The following is a 24,922-nucleotide window of genomic DNA, read 5'->3' as shown; positions in this document are numbered from 1 at the left end:
ACTAGGGGAAGAAAAAATCTAATTAACAAATGGACAAAAGATTTGAATGCACACTTCACTAAAGCTGCTGTACAGAAGGAAAATAAATGATCACATGAGAAAATGCTCACCATTATTAGCTATTATTAAAATGAATATTAAAAACAAAATGAGATCAGGCTACATAAGTGTTTTAATGGCTAAAAATTTCAAAAAATCATAAAATAATAGAAATCAAAATTGATGACTAGTAGGACCACTGCTTAATGATAACTTTGAATGTGTGATCATTGTGTAGATCAAATTTCTGACATATTTATCCATCTATCTATGTATTCATCTTTATACACAGGTGACTTTATTTCTAATTCATATAGACTCAAAATCTTCTCTATTTTATTTTGCAATTGCATGTCCATGTTTATGGTGGAGGTAGGAAGATATGGAAAAAAATTCTATTGCTTTATAATCTCTAGAACAAGGGGAAACACAATTAACTTGATGTAAATAATTGCCTCTAAGCTAGATGCAGTGACTACTTGAATTTTTAGGTTTTGAACATGCAGGCATGCTCTGTTCAAGGAAAGAATTGGACATATGCAAAATTTGATGGTCACAAAGACACTAATGGTGGAAAACCATTAGTTTCCAGTGATATTCGTTATTCTCTTATTTAATGATAAAGTCTTAGCAGGTCACATGGCAGTGGAGGTAGTTATTTTTTAGACTCCCTTCTAGCTTTGTGTTGTTTTATGACTAAATTAGGATGATGGAGCATGACTGGAAGTTTTGCATGATTTTCCAATTTGCACAAGTAAAAAGGAATAAGTGAGGGGCATTCTTCATCTATATCATCTGATTTTCCCTATCCAACTTTCTGTTCCTAGAAAATGTTGAGGCATATCTGGCCAATTTTGATCTAGACATGGAAGATTCATGTTGAGGATGACATCACTGTTACAACGTTAGATCCCTTTCTATTGAATTTTCCATAGCAAAGAAACTTTTAACTAAATTAAGAGACTTTTGCATCATTTATAGAATATCATTGTTTAAATCTTACATAATTATAAATTTCTGATGTTCTCAATGCTTATGTTTCTCAATAATCACAAAAAAATAAAAATATTGCCATAATAGCTGATTCTTATTTAGCATTTACTTGATATGGTCTAGATAACAAAGTTCTTTGTAAAAAATAATCCTAATTCATATGTGTAATAAATCTATGAGCATAGAAAGTTTAAGTAACTTCTTAAATTTCTATGAAATGGAAATATAAAAACTTTTAAAAGGAATAAAATAAGAGTTTCTATGCCTAAGAGATTGAAAATCAAATTGGGAGGTCATTCTGGGAGGTTTACTCTTATGCAGGTCTCAGATAGACGTCAACAACTGCCACAGTATGCAAAGCCCCAAGGATTGATGTTCCTGAAAACCATAAGGACATCTGTACACCATAAACAATCCACAAGATAAAAATCTCTGTTAATGATGTAACTGAAGGAAAACTGGAATTTCCCAAATATCCACCAACAGCATACAACTTGTGCAATCTTTTCCTTTAAACACCCTTTCCTGGTAATGCCAAGACAGGATGCAATTCAGGTTGTTACCTGAATATGTTCTCACTTAACTGCAATTCTAAGACACCAAATAAATGCCTTTATTGCCTTGCAGCTTAGTTTATTATTTCTCTGTTGAAAAAAATATTGATTTATGTTTCTGCCTCATCCCTCTGCTTTCAACAATAGAAATAACCTCACATAAAAAGAAAATAATCACAGTCATCTCATTGAGACCAAGGTGAAGCTGAAGAACTAGATAAAGGAATGATAACAGGAAGTTTTTAGTATCTGAATAGAATACCTAAAGGACTAAGTGAATTTCAACTACTTTTTTTTTGTTTTTATTAACACACTATTTCTAAGATTTAAATTCTTAGGGAAGAATTTCCAACTGATTTAGCCTTGAATAATTTGCACACATTGACTTGGAGGAAGTATTCCTGCTAAGTATTTAGGAAGAAAGATTTGTTTTTTATCAGTCTCAGACTGCAATAAACTCCAATATTCACTGTTGAAAGCAGAAACCCACAAGAGCTCTGTCCCTTCATTGATCTGCATGGGAAACCCCATGGATGGAACTGTGGTGTGGAATTAGAGCTCAGCATGAATTTTCACAGTAAGAAGGCTTTCCTCTATCCTCCATCTTTGGGTTTGGAACTTTCATTGGAGTTTCCTGCCACACCTCTATGTGCTCTATAGCAGACTAGCAATAGACACAAGCATTAGACCAGATTATATCCCACTATTCATAGGCTTCGTTTTCCAGCCCCAAGTGCCCACCACCTCACAGAGCATTTAGATGTTTGCTTACAAAGGAAGAGATTTCAGACTGAATGTATTTGAGGAAATATTCTTTAACCAGTTTTTATTTAGTCAATATTTTCAAAGTGGTTCTAAAAAAGCCACCACAGTAGGTAACATCTTTTAAGTCCCTTATGTATACAGTGCTGCACTTGAGAATGAACCAAAAACACTGCAAGAGAAAGAAATATTTTCTCCCTATTAGAAGCATATAGTCTAAGTTAAAAACAACAGCAAAGTTACTCATGTTTATTTCATATAAATTCTCTCAGTATCTATACTTAGGAGGATCCTGTACTAAAGAAGCAAAAGATCAAATAATGAATAAGGAGTTAATGAATAAGTCTACTAGAGGGAAAGATAATAGTCTCAAAGAGCTACAAGGAAGGTAGAAAATGCTGGGGGTCTTAAAAGAAGCAGAACTAAGATTCTACTGAAGGTCAGAATACAAGTTATCTGAACATTAAAGGATAATTCAGCAAATATCATAAAGTGTTACTATTTGAGCAGTGCTTCTTAGCATGAGTAGAATGAAAAATTAAACTGAATGTGCACATATATACACAGAAAAAAAGTTAATTGGATAAAAGACTCAGTGAATTGTATTTATTTTCTTTCACAAAAAAATGGGATTATATTACGTTAATGGGTTATCGGATATTGGCACTAATTGTGATGTAAGGTTAAGGTGAGAAGAGACAATGAGGAAGAATATGAAAAATAGGAGATAAAATGAAAGATGGATGTGCCCTTGAAATAAATATTTGAAATTTCAAGTTAAAATGATAGAGACATTATGTAAGTTACATGGGAGGACCCTGATTCGGATACTGGGCCCTGACCTCATTCCTTGGTTAAGGCCTCCTGATCTGCAAATTTGGAAAACATTCACATTAAACTGACTTTTCCATCAATTCTAACCACACAAGGAACAGAGATTTTTGAAAGTTTGTTAGGTCCAGTTACATCCCTTTTTAAGAAAGCAATTTCAGACTGATCATTTTTCTAAAGGCATTACTAACATCTTTGTTCCTTAGACTGTAAATAAGAGGATTCAACATAGGTATAATCAGTGTATAGAACACAGAGGTCACTTTATCAATGTCCAGTGAGTGACCTGTGCTAGGTCGCAAATAAATGAAGATTAGGGCACCATGGTATATAGTGACTGCCATCAGGTGGGAAGCACAAGTGGAGAAGCCTTTCCTTCTTCCCTCAGCAGAGCCTGTCTTGAAGATGGCTGTGATGATACAGACATAAGAGAGAAGAACTGTTAGAAGACAGATAGCTTCAACCAAACTAGCAAAGACCACCAGGACCATGTCATGAGTGTAAGTGTCAGCACAGGACAGAGAGAATAATGGGGAGATATCACAAAAGAAATGGTTAATTTCTTTGGAGCAGAAAGACAGATGGAAGGTGTTAGTAGTGTGAATAATTGAGCTCATAGTACCCCCCAAAAATGCTCCAATTGCAAGCTGGCAACAAACCCTCTCGGACATAATAACAGTGTAAAGCAGTGGGTTACATATTGCTATGTACCGGTCATAAGCCATGGCAGCCAAAAGGAAAGATTCTGTATCAACCAGAGAACAGAAAAAATATAACTGTGCAGCACATCCATTGTAAGAAATGGTCTTCTTATCAGAAACCAAGTCTACAAGTAATTTGGGAGCAATGACAGAAGAATAGCATGCATCAATGAAGGACAATATGCAGAGGAAAAAGTACATAGGCGTGTGCAGGCAGGAACGGGTTATGATTAAAAAAATCATCCCAATGTTCCCCATCAAGGTCACAGAGTAGATGGAAAAAAACACAGCGAAAAGAAGACTCTGAAGTTCTGGATGGTCACTAAATCCCAGGAGAAAGAATTCAGTCTTCACAGTGCCGTTCTCCTCCTCCATGTCCCTGCAGTGCTCCTGGATTTTTGGAGTTATGACAGAGTAATGATGATATTAGTAATAACCCAGACATTAACCAAAGGAAAAAGTAAGGTTAAAAAAAAAGCAGTAGTCCTAAATTCACCTGGGCAGCCCGATAGCACCTTGGCATGTGGTACAATGCATAGGTTTTCAAATATTTTTGTGCTGTAATTCTTCATTTATAAATTAAACTGCTAAATTTAACATTCCTGATTCCTCAAAGCTATTGTTTTCAGGTTAAATGGCACCACCATCAAGCCAGTTGATGAACTCTAAACCTAGGTTCCTTCCACAATTTTTTAATGCTGTTTTTTTTTTTACTACATCCAATGTATCAACAATTTCAAAACTAAAATATCCCATCTCTGTCCAATCTGCAAAAGCCCCCACCACCACATTAGTCAATGCCTCCTTCATCTCAGCCTTGGACTGCTGTCCTAGTCTCTTTACCATATTCCCCATGCCCAATCTTGTCTGATCCAATTCATTTTGCCCTCATCTGCCATCCTCCAGTGACACAAACTCCCTTTAATACCTTAAGGGCTTTCCTCCATCAGCATTGGTGAGCCAAGGAAAAGTTTCCACCTCAGAAATGAAGCAAACCCACCAGCCTAGGGCTTCAGTAGCAGACTGATGGTTTTATGCAAAGGAAAGGGTGTTCCATTCCTCCACTGATCTCAGCTCTTTGAAAGAGAACAGCTTAGCTAGGGCAGCACGACAGAATTTCTGCTCCCAGTAACTCCCAGACATTGGTGCTTTTGCAGAGTGCTGCTGTGTGAGCCCTGTCCTTCAGAGACTTTGAACATGCAATTTCTTCAGAGAAAACATCTTCTGCCCATTTTTATTATTCTCATGCCACAATTTAACACTGACTTTTCAGGGAAGTCTTTACTGACTAACTCTAAGGAATGCCTCCATTATTCTCCATCTTATTCATTCTCTCCGTATAGCACTTACTACAATTTGTGACTGTTTTGTTATTTATCTGTTTATGTGTTTATTATCTGTCTCCTTTCCTAGACTGTACAATTTTTGAGAGTATAAGTTACATCTTTTATGACAGCTTAACCAATACCTTGTATAATATCAAACCATGGTATATTCTCAGTCAACAAGAACTGATATATAAACACTAAGGCTGAATATACAAATGGACAGTAACAGAATCAAATATGACAATAGAGCTCTGACTTACAACCTCCACAGCAACCAGCCTAGGAATTCAAACCATGTTTGCAACAACCAGCTTAAAAAGGGGAGTACTTGGTGACTGACTTCCCACCTCCCTACTTTTTGCCCTGCTTCCAACTCAGGTGTAATGAGAAAAAGCCAAATATACTCCCCAAGCCAATCATAGAGAATGCCTCTTTTCTAGTCAGCCTGTGTCCATCTCCAGACTGGATTCTAACAATCTCTCATTAGAGTATGGCTGAAGCCTTACCTTTTTTTCACTATAAACCTCCCATCTCTTCTACCTGTCTGAGTTTCTGCTAAATACAAGTGACTAGTGGCTTTCCAACCTGCTGTAGCAAACTCTAAATAAATAGACTCTATTTGTTCCCATTTGGATTGTCATCATTTATTTCCACAACAGATGAAAGCATTATTCCAGATGAAGCCACATGGGTTGAGGAGCAGAAATTCTGTATTTATCACCTTCAGATGTGGTTTTGTCTCTGAGGTACAATGAAATTCCTTGGAATAGTTTGAAATCCACTTACAAAATAGAAAGAACAAATATTTTGAATTTATCAAGTGACTGAAACTTGCCTCTAAAATTCAGTACTTGTGACATAAAAATTAATCTCTAAATTTCAGTTTCTTAATCTATATTATGAGAATGAGATTACCTTCCTTATCAAGTTATATCTATATGTGTTGAATCAATTTCCTTCCACAGGCTTTTTATACCCACAATCTTGCTCATTCACTGCTCCAAAGTGGCCATGTAGCAACTCTGGGTCAGTGTCATACATTTTGTTTTCCAAAGCTGTGGCTGCAATTAGAGATATCTCCATGCTTATCAATTTATTATATATTCAGTCTAGGGTATCATATGTCAATGATATCTGGGAATGTTTTCATTCAATGTACAGTGAAAAATCATGAGACATTGAAATATGTTATTATCATATCTCTGTATTTCATTTTCCTTGTTCTACTTTAGGATTCTGTAAGTTGTAGATAACTGGTAGCAGTGCAAATGATACTTGCCCATAGACATGCTCATTTTGCCCAGTGGAGAATAATTGATTTCTCTCCCTCCAATGGAAGAAGCCAGTATTGTTTCTATTTGTAAATTAATGTGTGTATTCCTGATCTATAAAATTGTGGGTCTTTGAATTCTCCTTTGTGCCAGGTATACCAGTTTAATTAATTAACAATGAATTCAGTGAAATTGTTGATACAAATTCATCATTTTATATTTGCCTCATGATTTTACACTCTCTTTGTCTCTCATATATATTTTTCTTTAACAATTCATAGTCAGCTATTTCCCTCATTTTATTTAATAGCTTTTTAAACCTTCATTCTTCTTTTTAAGGCACCATTCCACCATCTCTTCCTCACTTGCAGACAGTTATTTTTATCTCACAGATGAAAGTATAGAGTAGCAAATAAATTGGCTTGCTCATCAAATAATAAATTGACCATTGACTTGCTTATCCAACCAAGTCAACCTATAAGCATGTTAATCCATCTGTGACTCCCTTCCTTCCACCTGTATTCTTCTTTGGGGAAAATGTGCCCCTCTCTTTGAGGATAATTCTCCCAACTGTGTATCCCAGGCCAGCTGTTTGCTTTAATTCAAGAACTTATGCTATTTCTCTCTCTCTTTCCCTCTCATTCTCTCTTTCTCTTTCTCTCTCATAGATTTTCAGCGTGTAACAATATTAAGTCACTCCATTTTTACAAGCATTGCCCTATATCTACTTCCTTCTATTTTCCTTTACTTTATATCAATGTTTCCTTGGAAGCATCTATGCAGTTTTCCACTTTCTCACTTCAGCTTATTGAGAGATGATTTGTGTCCCAAATTTATTAAACCTCTTTTAATGCAACATCTCAAACTATGTCATAGCTGCCAGATCTAAAGGGTATTATTTTTTAAGTAATGCACTTGATTTCTCTATCCCATGTGATAGTTTTGACACCTTCTTTTGTCTTAAATTCCCAGCTCTATTGGCTTCTGAACACTTCTATTTACTTTCCTCCCGTAGTTGAGTATGTCCCTACCTAGTCTCTTTCATAGACAGTTGTACATTCCTAATGCTTCATTATTGACCCACTTCTCTTATCACCATGTAAAGCATCTCTAGTTAATTTTATCTTTTCTTAAACTACAATATGTAAAATGATAGCATTCACATTTCCATTCCAAAATCATATGCCCAGTTCAAACTTATTCTCTATGTCAGAACATATCTAAGTGGCAATACCCATTTGGATGTCAAATAAGTACATGTAAATTTAAGCATGTCCAAAGTAAGATTTAAACATGTAGAAGGATTTCACTTTCTACAAATTATTATATTTGGTTATCTCTATCTTGAAATATGTTCACTACCACCCACCCTGATGGTACAAATAGAAATTTCCCTTAACTAAAACCTAAGGACCATTGATTCAATCTTGTAAATATGGCCAATATCCAAACTTTCCTCTTATCACTGCCATTCCATTATTTAACACCAGTTCTCTTTTTTTCTCATTAGAACATGTTAATTGGTCTCATTCCCTCCAGTCTCTACTCATTCTACCTCCAAACGTGCAGCAAAATCTACCCATGTACGACTAAGACAGAACTCTATAAAATGGATTTTTTATTGTTACCTTCTTATTAGCTCCTTCAATGATTCTCTGTGTCCAACAAATTTAGAATTTAAATACTTTCCTGTTTGAAATATATTTATATTTATTTCCATTTTCATCTATCTATATTATCAAAGAACCAATCTAGCATCACCAAAACTTAACTGTCATTCCTTTTCCCCAATTTGTTGCAGATTCTTAATAAATCTAAATGTCCTTACTAAAATTGCCTATAAATTTAGAGTAACTAAACAATTCATTTGAGTATTTATTATCTGGGTACAGAGAATGAAATAAAATGCAATAATTATTAATTCTTTATTACTCAAAATTTATTTTTCTTCCTTTGTTCTGTTTCTGGCTAGCTAAATTAGTTGAGTTCTAGGTAAGCATGGCCTGGTGTTTGCACTGGGTTGCATAGCTCTGCTATAAAAGAGGCAGGGTGGGAAATAAGGAATTCTATATCATTGGAGTAATAAACATCTCCAATAAGCACTGCTTCCCAGATTATGGAATGGAGACAAAGCTAACAGAACCTAAAAGGAGTAAATAAGTGTCGTTATTTCCTGGCAGCTCAATGTGTTACATTTGATACAGAGATATTAGTTACAAAATAAGTTAAATTTTGTTTTAGGGCACATGGTAAAGAAAAGGCAAGTTTAGTTCTTTAACACAATAACTGAGACTTATGATGTGGTGATTCAAAGCATAGAATCTGGAGGCAGAATGCCTGGGTTTAAATCCAGTTTCTGCAACTTACTATGTGTGCCTGTGGGCAAATTATTAATAACCCTATTGCTCAGTTTTCTAATATGTAAATTGTATATTATTGTAGCAATATGGTTATGATGAGGAGTAAATGAGCTAATATATATGAATTATTTTGAAGACTGCCTGTCACATACCAAACACTCAATAAATATTAGCTATTATTGTTCAACATTTTGCCAAGTTTGAGCTTCCCAAGACATTAGAGTCTATTATTGTGGTATCAATGAGTTTACGTTTTGTTCTCCTATAAAAAGAGTTAATTGGAAAAAGATGGCATTATTGAGCTCAATTTAATACTTTGGATTTCTGCTTTTCTCCTTAGAAAATACCAGCTCTTATAGAGTGGCAGACTATCCATTCCTGTCTAAAAACATGGGAGTAATAACTGTAAACTGGCCAAGGAGTGGCACAATGGCCACTGCTGTGAAAGTGAGAGAGAAATAAAATTACATCCAGTGTCCAGAAAGCAAAAAGTGGAAGGAAATGTTTCTTTGTTATGCCATCCTCTACTTTGGTTACTGTGAAGAACGACCCTTGAAAAATAGGCATTAAAAAGAAAGGCTTATCTTTAGGATGAATATTCAAATAAGCTTGGGGTCTGGGCCACGGGGAATAACCACCTCTATGTTGAATGTGGTTTTCCACCAAAACCCTTATTTCTGATCACAGAATTGAATGTTAGGAAGAAATCAATTAGACAATTTATATACAGTTTTACTTGTAATGATCTTTCAAGAAAGTTATAAACTTCCAGACTGAAAGAAATTTGCAGATTGCAGAAATGAAATCTGAGAAACCAAATACAGCAATGAAAGGAAACAAAATTTAACAAGAAACAAGAGGGGCCAATTAATATTCCTCTATGCAATTGTAAGCTGGCAAGAGAAGTTTCTGAAAACATTCAGCAAGATCATGTATTTCTGCAACAAGTTCTCTTTATTGAGTCCTATAACTTCTTTTGAAAATACTTTTTTTTTCTATTCTCTTAAGGCTAGGCCCTCACCCCAACCCCAGTCCTGTAATGTATGTGTCAACTGTTGGTATCAGGGCATCAACATGTGACAGAAAAAACAATATGACACCAAAATTGGGTCAGCCTCAATCACTATATAAATCAACTCATCTTTTAATAGGAAATAACAGCTAATGGGAATTGTGTGCACATTTGGATTCCTAATCAGAGTCCATTAATGTTGACAATTGTCCCATGATTACAAAATGCTAAATGTGCTTGTTTGTTTTTGTTGTTTCTGTTACAAATACATTGAGGATTTATGACTTGTCTTATTCCAGTCATATTTCCTTTCAGAACATCAGTTTCCTCTGTGTAAAATAAGTGACTATAAGGAGATAAGACTTTAAAATCCAATCTGGTTCTAATAGTCTATGATTCTGTCAGATTACTTACCAAGTTAATATCTTTCTTGCATCTACCTTCTTACTACATTGTTGTCAGCTGCAAATCATTTTCATTTTTTTTTTTTTTTTTTTTTTAAATCATCATTTTATTGAGATATATTCACATACCACGCAGTCATACAAAACAAATTGTACTTTCAATTGTTTACAGTACCATTACATAGTTGTACATTCATCACCTAAATCAATCCCTGACACCTTCATTAGCACACACACAAAAATAACAAGAATAATAATTAGAGTGAAAAAGAGCAATTGAAGTAAAAAAGAACACTGGGTACCTTTGTCTGTCTGTTTCCCTCCCCTACTTTTCTACACATCCATCCATAAACTAGACAAAGTGGTGTTTGGTCCTTATGGCTTTCCCAATCCCATTGTCACCCCTCATAAGCTACATTTTTATACAACTGTCTTCGAGATTCATGGGTTCTGGGTTGTAGTTTGATAGTTTCAGGTATCCACCACCAGCTACCCCAATTCTTTAGAACCTAAAAAGGGTTGTCTAAAGTGTGCATAAGAGTGCCCACCAGAGTGACCTCTCGGCTCCTTTTGGAATCTCTCTGCCACTGAAGCTTATTTCATTTCCTTTCACATCCCCCTTTTGGTCAAGAAGATGTTCTCCGTCCCACGGTGCCAGGTCTACATTCCTCCCTGGGAGTCATATTCCACGTTGCCAGGGAGATTCACTTCCCTGGGTGTCTGATCCCACGTAGGGGGGAGGGCAGTGATTTCACCTTTCAAGTTGGCTTAGCCAGAGAGAGAGGGCCACATCTGAGCAACAAAGAGGCATTCAGGAGGAGACTCTTAGGCACAAATACAGGGAGGCCTAGCCTCTCCTTTGCAGCAACCGTCTTCCCAAGGGTAAAACTTATGGTAGAGGGCTCAACCCATCAAACCACCAGTCCCCTATGTCTGTGGTCATGTTAGCAACCATGGAGGTGGGGTAGGCGAATACCCCTGCATTCTCCACAGGCTCCTCAAGGGGGCACTACATCTTTTTTTTTTTTTTTTTTTTCCCCTTGTTTGTCTTTTTTCTTTTTTTTTTTTTTTTTTTTTTTTAACTTTCCCTTCTTTTTTCAAATCACCTGTATGAAAAAAAAAGTTAAAAAGAAAACAAACATACAAAAAAAGAGCATTTCAAAGAGACCATAGCAAGGGAGTAAGAAAAAGACAACTAACCTAAGATAACTGCTTAACTTCCAACATGTTCCTACTTTACCCCAAGAAAGTTACATAATATAGCAACATTTCAGTGAACTTGTTCCTACTACAACCATCAGAAATTAACAGACCATAGTCATTTCTGGGCATCCCCAGAACGTTAAATAGCTTATCTGTTCTTCCTGGATTATTGTTCCCCCTTCCTTAATTGCTCTCTACTGCAAGTTCCCCTACATTCTACATTATAAACCATTTGTTTTACATTTTTCAAAGTTCACATTAGTGGTAGCATATAATATTTCTCTTTTTGTGCCTGGCTTATTTCGCTCAGCATTATGTCTTCAAGGTTCATCCATGTTGTCATATGTTTCACCAGATCGTTCCTTCTTACTGCCGCGTAGTATTACATCGTGTGTATATACCACATTTTATTTATCCACTCATCTGTTGAAGGACATTTGGGTTGTTTCCATCTCTTGGCAATTGTGAATAATGCTGCTATGAACATTGGCGTGCAGATATCTGTTCGTGTCACTGCTTTCCGATCTTCCGGGTATATACCGAGGAGTGCAATCGCTGGATCGAATGGTAGCTCTATATCTAGTTTTCTAAGGAACTGCCAGACTGACTTCCAGAGTGGCTGAACCATTATACAGACCCACCAACAATGAATAAGAGTTCCAATTTCTCCACATCCCCTCCAGCATTTGTAGTTTCCTGTTTGTTTAATGGCAGCCATTCTAACCGGTGTTAGATGGTATCTCATTGTCTTAATTTGCATCTCTCTAATAGCTAGTGAAGCTGAACATTTTTTCATGTGTTTCTTGGTCATTTGTATTTCCTCTTCAGAGAACTGTCTTTTCATATCTTTTGCCCATTTTATAATTGGGCTGTCTGTACTATTGTCATTGAGTTGTAGGATTTCTTTGTATATGCAAGATATCAGTCTTTTGTTAGATACATGGTTTCCAAAAATTTTTTCCCATTGAGTTGGCTGCCTCTTTACCTTTTTGAGAAATTCCTTTGAGGTGCAGAAACTTCTAAGCTTGAGGAGTTCCCATTTATCTATTTTCTCTTTTGTTGCTTGTGCTTTGGGTGTAAAGTCTAGGAAGTGGCCTCCTAATACAAGGTCTTGAAGATGTTTTCCTACATTATCTTCTAGGAGTTTTATGGTACTTTCTTTTATATTGAGATCTTTGGTCCATTTTGAGTTAATTTTTGTGTAGGGGGTGAGGTAGGGGTCCTCTTTCATTCTTTTGGATATGGATATCCAACTCTCCCAGCCCCATTTGTTGAAAAGACCATTATGGCTCAGTTCGGTGACTTTGGGGGCCTTATCAAAGATCAGTCGGCCATAGATCTGAGGGTCTATCTCTGAATTCTCAATTCGATTCCATTGATCTATATGTCTATCTTTGTGCCAGTACCATGCTGTCTTGGCAACTGTGGCTTTATAATAAGCTTCAAAGTCAGGGAGTGTAAGTCCTCCCACTTCGTTTTTCTTTTTTAGAGTGTCTTTAGCAATTCGAGGCATCTTCCCTTTCCAAATAAATTTGATAACTAGCTTTTCCAAGTCTGCAAAGTAGGTTGTTGGAATTTTGATTGGGATTGCATTGAATCTGTAGATGAGTTTGGGTAGAATTGACATCTTAATGACATTTAGCCTTCCTATCCATGAACATGGAATATTTTTCCATCTTTTAAGGTCCCCTTCTATTTCTTTTAGTAGAGTTATGTAGTTTTCTTTGTATAGGTCTTTTACATCTTTGGTTAAGTTGATTCCTAGGTACTTGATTTTTTTAGTTGCTATTGAAAATGGTATCTTTTTCTTGAGTGTCTCTTCAGTTTGTTCATTTCTAGCATATAGAAACATTACTGACTTATGTGCATTAATCTTGTATCCCGCTACTTTGCTAAATTTGTTTATTAGCTCTAGTAGGTGTATCGTTGATTTCTCAGGGTTTTCTAGATATAAGATCATATCATCTGCAAACAATGACAGTTTTACTTCTTCTTTTCCAATTTGGATGCCTTTTATTTCTTTGTCTTGCCGGATTGCCCTGGCTAGCACTTCCAGCACAATGTTGAATAACAGTGGTGACAGCGGGCATCCTTGTCTTGTTCCTGATCTTAGAGGGAAGGCTTTCAGTCTCTCACCATTGAGTACTATGCTGGCTGTGGGTTTTTCATATATGCTCTTTATCATGTTGAGGAAGTTTCCTTCAATTCCTACCTTTTGAAGTGTTTTTATCAAAAAGGGATGTTGGATTTTGTCAAATGCTTTTTCAGCATCTATTGAGATGATCAATTGATTTTTCCCTTTCGAGTTTTTAATGTGTTGTAATACATTGATTGTTTTTCTGATGTTGAACCATCCTTGCATGCCTGGAATGAACCCCACTTGGTCATGGTGTATGATTTTTTTAATGTGTCTTTGGATTCGATTTGCAAGTATTTTGTTGAGGATTTTTGCATCTATATTCATGAGGGAGATTGGCCGGTAGTTTTCCTTTTTTGTAGCATCTTTGCCTGGTTTTGGTATTAGATTGATGTTAGCTTCATAAAATGAGTTAGGTAGTGTTCCATTTTTTTCAATGTTTTGAAAGAGTTTGAGTAAGATTGGTGTCAGTTCTTTCTGGAAAGTTTGGTAGAATTCCCCTGTGAAGCCATCTGGCCCTGGGCATTTATTTGTGGGAAGATTTTTGATGACTGATTGGATCTCTTTGCTTGTGATGGGTTGGTTGAGGTCTTCTATTTCTTCTCTGGTCAGTCTAGGTTGTTCATATGTTTCCAGGAAATTGTCCATTTCTTCTACATTATCCAGTTTGTTGCCATACAGTTGTTCATAATATCCTCTTATAATTTTTTTAATTTCTTCAGGATCTGCAGTTATGGCACCTTTTTCATTCATTATTTTGTTTATATGGGTCTTCTCTCTTTTTGATTTTGTCAGTCTAGCTAGGGGCTTGTCAATCTTGTTGATCTTCTCAAAGAACCAACTTTTGGTGATATTTATCCTTTCTATTGTTTTTTTGTTCTCTATGTCATTTATTTCTGCTTTAATCCTTGTTATTTCTTTTCTTCTACTTGGTTTAGGATTGGTTTGCTGTTCATTTTCTAGCTTCTTCAGTTGATCCATTAGTTCTTTGATTTTGGCTCTTTCTTCCTTTTTAATATATGCGTTTAGTGCTATAAATTTCCCCCTTAGCACTGCTTTTGCTGCATCCCATAGGTTTTGGTATGTTGTGTTCTCATTTTCATTCGTCTCTATATATTTAGCAATTTCTCTTGCTATTTCTTCTTTAACCCACTGATTGTTTAGGAGTGTGTTGTTTAACCTCCAGGTATTTGTGAATTTTCTAAGTCTCTGATGGTTATTGACTTCTAATTGTATTCCATTGTGGTCAGAGAATGTGCTTTGAATGATTTCAATCTTTTTAAATTTATTGAGGCTTGTTTTATGTCCCAGCATATGATCTATTCTGGAGAAAGTTCCGTGAGCACTAGAAAAGTATGTGTATCCTGGTGATTTGGGATGTAATGTCCTGTAGATGTCTGTTAAATCTAATTCATTTATCAGATTGTTTAGGTTTTCAATTTCCTTATTGGTCTTCTGTCTGGTTGATCTATCTATAGGAGAGAGTGATGTGTTGAAGTCTCCCACAATTATTGTGGAAACATCAATTGCTTCCTTTAGTTTTGCCAATGTTTCTCTCATGTATTTTGTGGCACCTTGATTGGGTGCATAGACATTTACGATTGTTATTTCTTCTTGCTGAATTGCCCCTTTTATTAGTATGTAGTGGCCTTCTTTGTCTCTCAAAACATCCCTGCATTTGAAGTCTATTTTATCTGAGATTAATATTGCTACACCTGCTTTCTTTTGGCTGTAGCTTGCATGAAATATTTTTTTCCATCCTTTCACTTTCAATTTCTTTGTGTCCCTGTGTCTAAGATGAGTCTCTTGTATGCAACATATTGATGGTTCATTTTTTTTGATCCATTCTGCGAATCTATATCTTTTAATTGGGGAGTTTAATCCATTTACATTCAACGTTAAAACCGTGAAGGCATTTCTTGAATCGGCCATCTTATCCTTTGGATTATGTTTGCCATATTTTTCCCTCTCTCTATTAATATCCTTTATTGTACCCATACCGAATCTCTTTAGTACTGAACCTTTCTCCAAGTCTCTCTGTCCTGTCTTTGTTTCTCTGTCTGTAGGGCTCCCTTGAGTATCTCCAGTAGGGCAGGTCTCTTGTTAGCAAATTCTCTCAGCATTTCTTTGTCTGTGAAAAATTTAAGCTCTCCCTCAAATTTGAAGGAGAGCTTTGCTGGATAAAGTATTCTTGGCTGGAAATTCCTCTCTCTCAGAATTTTAAATATATCGTGCCATTGCCTTCTCGCCTCCATGGTGGCTGCTGAGTAGTCACTACTTAGTCTTATGCTGTTTCCTTTGTATGTGGTGAATTGCTTTTCTCTTGCTGCTTTCAGAACTTGCTCCTTCTCTTCTATGTTTGACAGTGTGATCAGTATATGTCTCGGAGTGGGTTTTTTTGGATTTATTCTATTTGGAGTTCGCTGAGCTTTTATGATTTGTGTATTTATGTTGTTTAGAAGATTTGGGAAGTTTTCCCCAACAATTTCTTTGAATACTCTTCCTAGACCTTTACCCTTTTCTTCCCCTTCTGGGACACCAATGAGTCTTATATTCGGACGCTTCATATTATCTATCATATCCCTGAGGTCCATTTCGAGTTTTTCAATTTTTTTCCCCATTCTTTCTTTTATGCTTTCATTTTCCATTCTGTCATCTTCCAGGTCACTGATTCGTTGTTCAACTTCCTCTAGTCTTGTACTATGAGTGTCCAGAATCTTTTTAATTTGGTCAACAGTTTCTTTAATTTCCATAAGATCATCCATTTTTTTATTTAGTCTTGCAATGTCTTCTTTATGCTCTTCTAGGGTCTTCTTGATTTCCTTCATATCCCGTACTAGGGTCTCATTGTTCATCTTTAGTTCTTTGAGTAGCTGCTCTAGGTGTGTCTCTTCTGGTCTTTTGATTTGGGTGCTTGGGCTTGGGTTATCCATATCGTCTGGTTTTTTCATATGGTTTATAATTTTCTGTTGTTTTTGGCCTCGTGGCATTTGCTGTCCTTGATAGGGTTCTTTTAGGGTTTGTAGACCAGTTGAAGTCCTTATCTCTAATTTATCAGATCTACAGCTTCGTGGAGTACACTTTCTCTAACTAACCAGCAGGTGGCGTCCACGAGCCACCTGTTCTCCACAAGCCAGATCTCCCCTGCTTAGCCTTTTTGGTGAGTGGGGGAGTGAGTCTTGTGGGGCCCAATTGGTGTCCCAAGCTTGCGTGTGTAGTTGGTGTTGCCTGCCCTGTATGTGGGGCGTGTTTCTGGGCAGTCGGGGAGGGGGGGTGGCCCTAACAATCAAATCTCCCTGATGATCCTAGAGTTTTAAAGCTACTGCAATAGTCTAATCCTTCAGTTCAGTCCTGCCACAGTTTGTCTCTGCCACTGACCCACAAGTCTTTGGTATTGGCGTATGGCTCCTGAGACTTGCAAGTGGGCCCCTCTTCCAGGCTGTGCACCCCGGGTCCTCTGTTGAGGGATGACTGTGCTATGTCACAGGTGAGTGCCGTCCCCCCAGGGCAGTTCTGGGCTGCTGGTCTGTGTTGGGAGGCTCCCAGTCTGCTCAAATGATGGCTGAATGGGGCTCTGTTAATTCACACTGCTCCCCCTTCCCAGCTCTGGGACATTCAGCTGAGGTTGCAGGGAAGGCTAATGTCCACGCCCAGTTTTGTGGTGTGTGCCTGTTATTTGAAGCACTTCCGTCACACTGGGTTGTCTGGGGCAGCTCTGGGCTATGGGGCTGGCGATGGGCAGGAGTGTTTCCTGTCCACCAGGATGGTGGCTGTGAGCGGACACCCCCCTTTTCTTGGGAAGTTGTGTTGTTTAGTGAATTTTCTCAGCCACTGGATTATTGCCTTTTGTCTCAGAGCTCTCTTATTTCTGCTCTTGACTTGACGTGCCCAAATTTCAATTCTTTGAAGCTTTCTGTATTGAGCTTCTTAGAGTAATTGTTTTAGAAAAAGCAAAAAGGATTTAAAAAAAAAAAAAAACAAACAAAAAAAAAAAACGGCCCTCCTCAGAGATCTAATGGGTTATTGAAATGCTAATAGACAAAGCAACCAGGGCCATTAAGGAAAGGTGCCCTGGGCAGAGAGATCAGCCTTGCTTCGGGATTTGCATATGCGCCTCAAGGCCTGATCTCCGCCCTTCCCCTTTCTGTGTTCACCAGAACTCCAAAAATCCTCTGCTTTTACTTTGGAGCTTCTCGTGTTGTTTTCCTTCTATGCCCGTCTCCTCTCTGCTGGGCTGGCTGCTCTCAGAGTCTCTGGTGTCTGGCCTCAGTCTATCTATGGTTGGAGTTTGAATCAGTAGAATGAGTTTCCGATGAGAGCAGCCACTGCAATTCTCCCTTCTCCTTCCTGGAGCTGACAGCCCCTCCTCCCCCGGGACTGAGCCTGGCAGGGAGGGGCGCGGGTCCCCTGGCCGCAAAAACTTACAGATTTCGGTGATCTCAGCAGTTCCACGTTTTCATGAGTGTTGTATGAAGTATGCCCAAAGACAGATTGCTCTGTGGTGTCCAGTCCACGCAGTTCCTGGCTTTTTACCTACTTTCCTGGAGGAGTAACTAAAACATACAGCTCACCAGTCTGCCATCTTGCCCCGCCTCCTCTTCTGCAAATCATTTTCTAGTGAGAAAATCAAGTTTTGCATCAGAGACAAAAATAAAAAAAAAAAAAAAATAAGTTCATTGCCAAATTTATCAGCATTCATTTGGGGCATACCTTCTGTGCTCATAGAAGAAATTTTTGCCTCCCATAGGAGAGCTGAGGTTCCTTAGGAAAATGCAAGACCTTTATATCCTTTGCTTTGAGAGTGTTGAGATCATCTCCATGATCTCACATCTGATTTCAGGGCCCAAAACTCTGATATCCAAATCCCAAAGGGAAAAGATGAGTGAGTAATTAAGCAGTTCTACTCAGAAGTAGATTAAGCACAAAATGAAATGATGTAATGTGTTTTTATGCATCTTGAGAATGCCTGAGAGAAGTGTATCTTGGCTTTCATAAACAATTAGGTTACAATATTTGTTAGCTAGTTTTATTTAACCGGCTCAAAACAATTGATTATTCAAGTATTGGAATACTGTGTATGAAGGGATGGTAAAATAAACTGGGAGAAAGCAAAAAAAAAATTATCTAGCTGACCATTAAAATAGGAAAAGATCTTGGCACCTAAACTGTCCAAAGAGAACAAATTGTGAAGGAAACTCAAGACTCTGATACGTGCTATGATATATTTTTATCTGTGTTCAAATTGATTTCTGGTAATTCTAAGACCATAACAGATCAGGAAGTCTTCATTCAACAAAAATGTTTATGTCATACATATTTGGCAGGCACAGTCCTAAGTACAAAACAGAAGAGTTGGATAATGTGAACTGGGCATGAATGATTTTTTAAAGTACAAAATGGTGAATGAAAAAAAGGAGACGAAAAGCCTAAGTAATTCCATGAATGGAAACGGTGGGTCATGCCTGGAGATGTGAAAATGAGATTTAGAGAAAATATATTGCCTAATGAATGTATATATATATATGGCTAAAAAGATATTTTTGTTTTAGACTAAAATGGCCTTGCAGTCTACTTCTAAGGGTGTGAATTTTATTCTATGATAAAGAAGATATGCGGGACACTGATTACGTGCTTCAACTTGGCGGGCCTGGGCTGGGGGACCGGATCCACCCCTGGGGAGGGTAGTGGGCACGGGCGACAGCGCCCTCTACAGCCCCCCGGGCCTGGGAAAGTGAGGCCGGAGGCAGGCCCCATTTCCTCTCCCAAAATACCAATGTTAGGGGAGGCTTGCCGGAGGGAACCGCCTTTTCCCCACCCCCTTATCTTGCCCGGACACTCCCTGTTGCCAGTGCAACCCCCATCACCACCGGTGCGCATACATTGTTGCCAGACACCGTTAGGGGAGCAACTCTCGCCCCTTTTCAATCAACCTCCGCGCTCTCTCAGAACCAATCCAAGCCTTTAACCCCTACAGCTACCCCGCCCTCTAAACCGCCCGATATAAGCTTGTACTCTCCCCTAATAAACTCTCTCTCTCTTGGTTTCTTCACCCTAAAAGAACCGTGTCCCGCCTGTTCCTTTCTCGCCGCCCTCCATACTTTGCACGCCCCCGCCGGGGACCTGGCCAAGTCCCCCGCCTCGCCCTCGCCTCCGGGAAAGAGCCCCCGCCGCCGGTGCCCTCCAAGCAGTCCTGAGAGCCTAGGATTTAGCAACCGGCCGCCACCCCCCCACACAGACGGATCAACTGCGACCGCAAAGATATTTATAATTAAGTGTAATGGTCATTTTTTGGTGCTGAACTCCTTTTTAAATGACAAACAAAAATGGAAATTTATTGCCGATATGCTAAAAAATCTGGACATAGAAGAGTTAACAGAGAATCCAACTGTGCAAAAAAATACACCATCAATTATGTGTCTTTCCACAGTTCTTAGTACTGTTTCCTCTTTGATGACTTAATTCTCAGGAAGACTCTCTTCTATTGTTGGCAAAAAGAGCTACAGACGATTTTGCTTCAACCTGCCCAGAGAATTGGCTTAGGCAGAAAGAAGCTCCTCTTTTCCAGTACTTCTGGCAGAATCCCACAGTTGGCTCACTAGCTCAACTGAGTGTCCGCTAGACTAATTACTGTTACTTTTGGTGTCAACAGTTGATACTTCCCCAAACTCAGGGTCAATATAGAGACAGAGGCCCACTGAGAATGGGAGAGGTGTGGGTCTCTCCATGAAAACTGAGATTCTATTCACAAGGAATTTGGGAATTCACAGGGCCCCTAATAGTTTGTAAATAATGGGGTGATTGTGATTGGATTACATATATATGTAAAAGAAAATGGATTAAGTAAACTAAATGAGGAGCAGAATCTTCCTTCTTTCAAGAGCACTCATTGTAAGTTCATTATTCTCATGAAAGTCGAGGCATTACCTGTGAAGTGAAATTTGGAAGGAAGCAAAATTTGATATCTGAGACATTTTTGTGAAGCTGAATCTAACTGACTGCCTTTTTGCTAGCAGCATAATGAGTCTTTATAATCATTACACTTATGTCCCAGAAGGAGAAAGAGGCAGATAGTTATCCACACTATTGAGATAGTGTGTGTCCCAAAAGCCCTAATGACATAGGACACTGCAGATCCCAGATACTCCAGATACATGATTTATTCAGGTAATGAAGAATGAAAGTCCATACAGAGCAAAAAGTAAAGGTAAAACAATAGTAACAATATCAGATAATTATTTAATGAATTGCAATATTACCTTATGTAGCACTGATGATTTAACATGCAATATTTATTTAATCTTCATGATAATTTTATGATACATAGAGTACTATCTCAATTTTAGATATGAGAAATTTCTAAAATATATAATTATAAACCTTTCAGCTGAAACAACTGCAACAAAAAAGACAACAAAAATATGACTAAAAGTAATTCCCACAAATACATGTAAACCCATGGGAAGCTCAGCCCATAGTTTTCCAGAAAATAATATGAAATAAGTGTATATTTATTTCATGGAAGGAAAGTGAAGTCAATATATGAAGGGTCACATATTTTAATTTTGTTGTAAAAACATGTCTTCCGAGTTGCACTTCGTGAGAATTCATATTGTCTAGACCTCAAAGGTTGGGACTTAAAAACCGTCTCAGAGGGAGGGGGAGCTGGGGATGCAATTGCAATTGAGGACTGAGTCTGGGAGGGTCTGGATGTGAGGGAATGAAGCCTCTGCCCTCTAGGGCAGAAACCCTTAAATATGGGCTCGGGACAGGCATTCAGGGTGCGGCGCTAGGCAGCCTGAGGTGAGGAGCTTGCTTTGAGTAGAAATCAGGTGGAGGAGGACGCGCGGGTGCAGAAGCTGCGGCAGCTTGACCCGGAGAGAAGTGCTGTCTGAGCGTCTAGTTGAGAAGCGGACGCCGCGCTTAGGGCTGGAAGAGGTCCAATCATGTTTGAAATTAAGAATATCTGTTGCATTGGTGCAGGCTATGTTGGAGGACCCACGTGTAGTGTTATTGCTCACATGTGTCCTGAAATCACGTAACAGTTGTTGACGTCAATGAATCAAGAATCAATGCGTGGAACTCTCCTACACTTGCTATTTATGAGCCAGGACTAAAGGAAGTTGTAGAATCCTGTAGAGGAAAGAATCTCTTTTTCTACCAATATTGATGATGCCATTAAAGAAGCTGACCTTGTATTTATTTCTGTGAACACCCCAACAAAAACCTATAGAATAGGAAAAGGCCGGGCAGCAGATCTGAAGTACACTGAAGCTTGTGCTAGACGCATTGTACAAAACTCACATGGGAACAAAATTGTGACTGAGAAAAGCATAGATCCTGTGCGGGCAGCAGAAAGTATCAGTTGCATATTTGACGCAAACACAAAACCCAACTTGAACTTGCAGGAGCTGTCCAACCCCGAGTTCTTGGCAGAGGGAACAGCCATCAAGGACCTAAAGAACCCGGACAGAGTACTGATTGGGGGAGACGAAACCCCAGAGGGCCAGAGAGCTGTGCAGGCACTATGTGCTGTGTATGAGCACTGGGTTCCCAGAGAAAAGATCCTCACCACTGATAACCTGGTCTTCAGAACTTTCCAAACTGGCAGCAAATGCTTTTCTTGCCCAAAGAATCAGCAGCATTAACTCTATAAATGCACTATGTGAAGCAACAGGAGCTGATGTAGAAGAGGTAGCAACAGCCACTGGAATGGACCAGAGAATTGGAAATAAGTTTCTGAAAGCCAGTGTTGGTTTGGGTGGGAGCTGCTTTCAAAAAGATGTTCTGAATTTAGTTTATCTCTGTGAGGCTCTGAATTTGCCTGAAGTAGCTCATTATTGGCAGCAGGTCATAGACATGAATGACTATCAGAGAAGGAGGTTTGCTTCCTGGATTATAGACAGTCTGTTTAATACAGTGACTGATAAGAAGATAGCTATTTTGGGGTTTGCATTTAAAAAGGACACTGGTGATATGAGAGAATCTTCGAGTATATATATATATTAGCAAATATTTGATGGATGAAGGTGCACACCTCCATGTATATGATCCAAAAGTACAGCGGGAACAAATCATTGTGGATCTTTCTCAACCAGGTGTTTCAGAGGATGACCAAGTGTCTCGACTTGTGACCATTTCCAAGGATCCATATGAAGCATGTGATGGTGCCCATGCAGTGGTTATTTGCACTGAGTGGGACACGTTTAAGGAATTGGATTATGAATGCATTCATAAAAAAATGCTAAAACCAGCTTTTATCTTTGATGGACGACGTGTCTTGGATGGGCTCCACAATGAACTACAAACTATTGGCTTCCAGATTGAAACAGCTGGCAAAAAAGGTGTCTTCAAAGAGAATTCCATATGCTCCTTCTGGTGAAATTCCAAAATTTAGTCTTCAGGATCCACCTAACAAGAAACCCAAAGTATAGACATTGCTGTTTTTATTTGTATTTTCTTGGTACTTCAGGATAACAAATATCTATCTGATATTAAATGGTAAACAAGCCAAGTGTTTTTAAGGAAGCAAAATTATTTTTTTAATAATCAAATTTATACTAGCTATATGGGTGTTAGCATAACTAGTAATTTTGAATCTAGAATGTTTTTACATATTTTTATAATATTATTACCTCAGTTATTGGATGGAATATAATCATGTTGGCTTTAATGGTATCAATTTTGTAAAATAAAAATTAAACTTCAAACAATCTTTACTTTACAGAATGTCCATAAGCAGCACTTTAGAGTCACATTGTAAAAGGAAAGGCATGCTTCATTTTTCTGGTCATCAGTTTAATATGTTTTTTGAGGGTATGAACTTGCTCTGCTAAATCCTGTTAACCTTTTTTGTGTCAACCTTTCAGAAAATACCGTGGAAACTTACAGATTTCTGGTTTAATTGGATAAAGGTGTTTTCTAGGCCACTTGTGATCTCTGAGCTGAGAGAGAGCATGCAAAGGACAGGATGGGGTCTTTTTGTGCTTTATTGAACATTTTTCCAATGCTTCCATTTTAGAAATAACCATACAAGTATAGTCTGGTTAGAGTTCCCTTGCTTCTTTTGTTTTAGTGAGCTGTGTCATTGTTGCTTTTTTTAGCCCCCAAAAGATCATTATTGTACATTTCCAATCAATCCAAATATGATTAAAAGGCATTTTTTTTAAAGAGAAAATCAGTAGTATGATCTATTTTTCTCCCTTTTATTTCTTGGTTTTCCTTGTGATCATTAATTTTTAGTCCAAGAGCCAAAAAAATTGTTGCCTTGCCTTTGCATTTTTATTTCTATTGTTAATTGTAATTTTTCCCTTTTTTCTTCAATAAGAACAATATGATCTCATTTACGACCTTAAAGAAGTATATTTTACAAATTATGTATTTGTAGAGTCTGTTGTTGATTTTTGTATTTGCAATTTTTTCTCTTCTGTTTACTTGGCTCTGCTGAGTGTCTACAAACTGAGTTAAACAAAAACAGTCCTCATTGTTTAGTAATTTTGTGGTTCAACAAGAAGATAGAGACATCTGTATAGATATCAAACAAATAAATAAAACATACTTGGCATAAAAGAAAAAAAAAAAAAATCCCAGATACTGATTCAAAACACTGAGGGATTTGAGAAGAGTGGTAACATTTCATTTGCATTTGAATTATGCTCTGTCCATTATTGGGTATTTTAAAATAAGGATCAAGTTTAGTGGACAAGAAAGAAGGATTCCTAGAACCTAGCCATTAAAGTCCATTTCTCTTTAGTCTTTCATCCCCATCCACCGAAAGAAAAGCTCCTTCTTATGGCTCCCACTTGAAACCCTGAGACCATCTATGGAATTAACCCTGCAGAAAGTAATTTGAATCCTACCGTTTTCATGAGTGCTGCCTTCACATCATTGTTCTTCAGGCTATAGAACACCATGACCACTGTGTCAATTTCCAGACTGTTGTCAAAACTGGGCCTACAATAAATTGCTCCATGGAAGATGTTTGTGAGATGGGGGGGGTGCAGGTAGAAAATGCTTTGCACCTTCACTGTGAAGAGTGTATCCTCAGGATGGTGAGAATAAACAAAACAAGATGAGGATAATTCCAATGGTGATGATTTCATTGACAGTGGCCACGTTGTACACCAGTAGTTCATTTACAGACACATCAGAGCAGGCAAGAGATGAGAGGGTTAAATTGCAGAAGTGGTTAATCACATTTGAGCTATAGGATGGGACCTCAAGAGCTAAACACATGTGAATCAGAGAACACACTGTTCAGTAGAGATAACAGGTAGACATGAGTCCCAAATAGAGCTTCCAGGATATGATAACCATGTACAGCAGTGGGT

At 37.9% G+C, this 24,922-nt stretch overlaps 1 protein-coding gene and 1 pseudogene across 1 annotated transcript; one reads left to right on the top strand and one right to left on the bottom strand.

Annotated features, from left to right (window-relative positions):
* Positions 1-3,322: 3,322 nt before the first annotated feature.
* LOC119538824 (olfactory receptor 1020-like) lies at positions 3,323-4,255 on the bottom strand. The gene has a single exon (XM_037842019.1). The coding sequence runs from the start codon at positions 4,253-4,255 to the stop codon at positions 3,323-3,325; it is 933 nt and encodes a 310-aa protein (XP_037697947.1).
* Positions 4,256-21,538: 17,283 nt separating this feature from the next.
* On the top strand, positions 21,539-23,098 carry LOC119538214 (annotated as a pseudogene).
* The last annotated feature ends 1,824 nt before the right edge of the window (positions 23,099-24,922 follow it).

The sequence above is a fragment of the Choloepus didactylus genome, chromosome 6, assembly GCF_015220235.1.
Source record: "Choloepus didactylus isolate mChoDid1 chromosome 6, mChoDid1.pri, whole genome shotgun sequence".
NCBI lineage: Eukaryota > Metazoa > Chordata > Mammalia > Pilosa > Megalonychidae > Choloepus > Choloepus didactylus.
The sequence above is the reverse complement of the archived record's forward strand: the minus strand, read 5'-3'. Positions and strand labels throughout refer to the sequence as shown.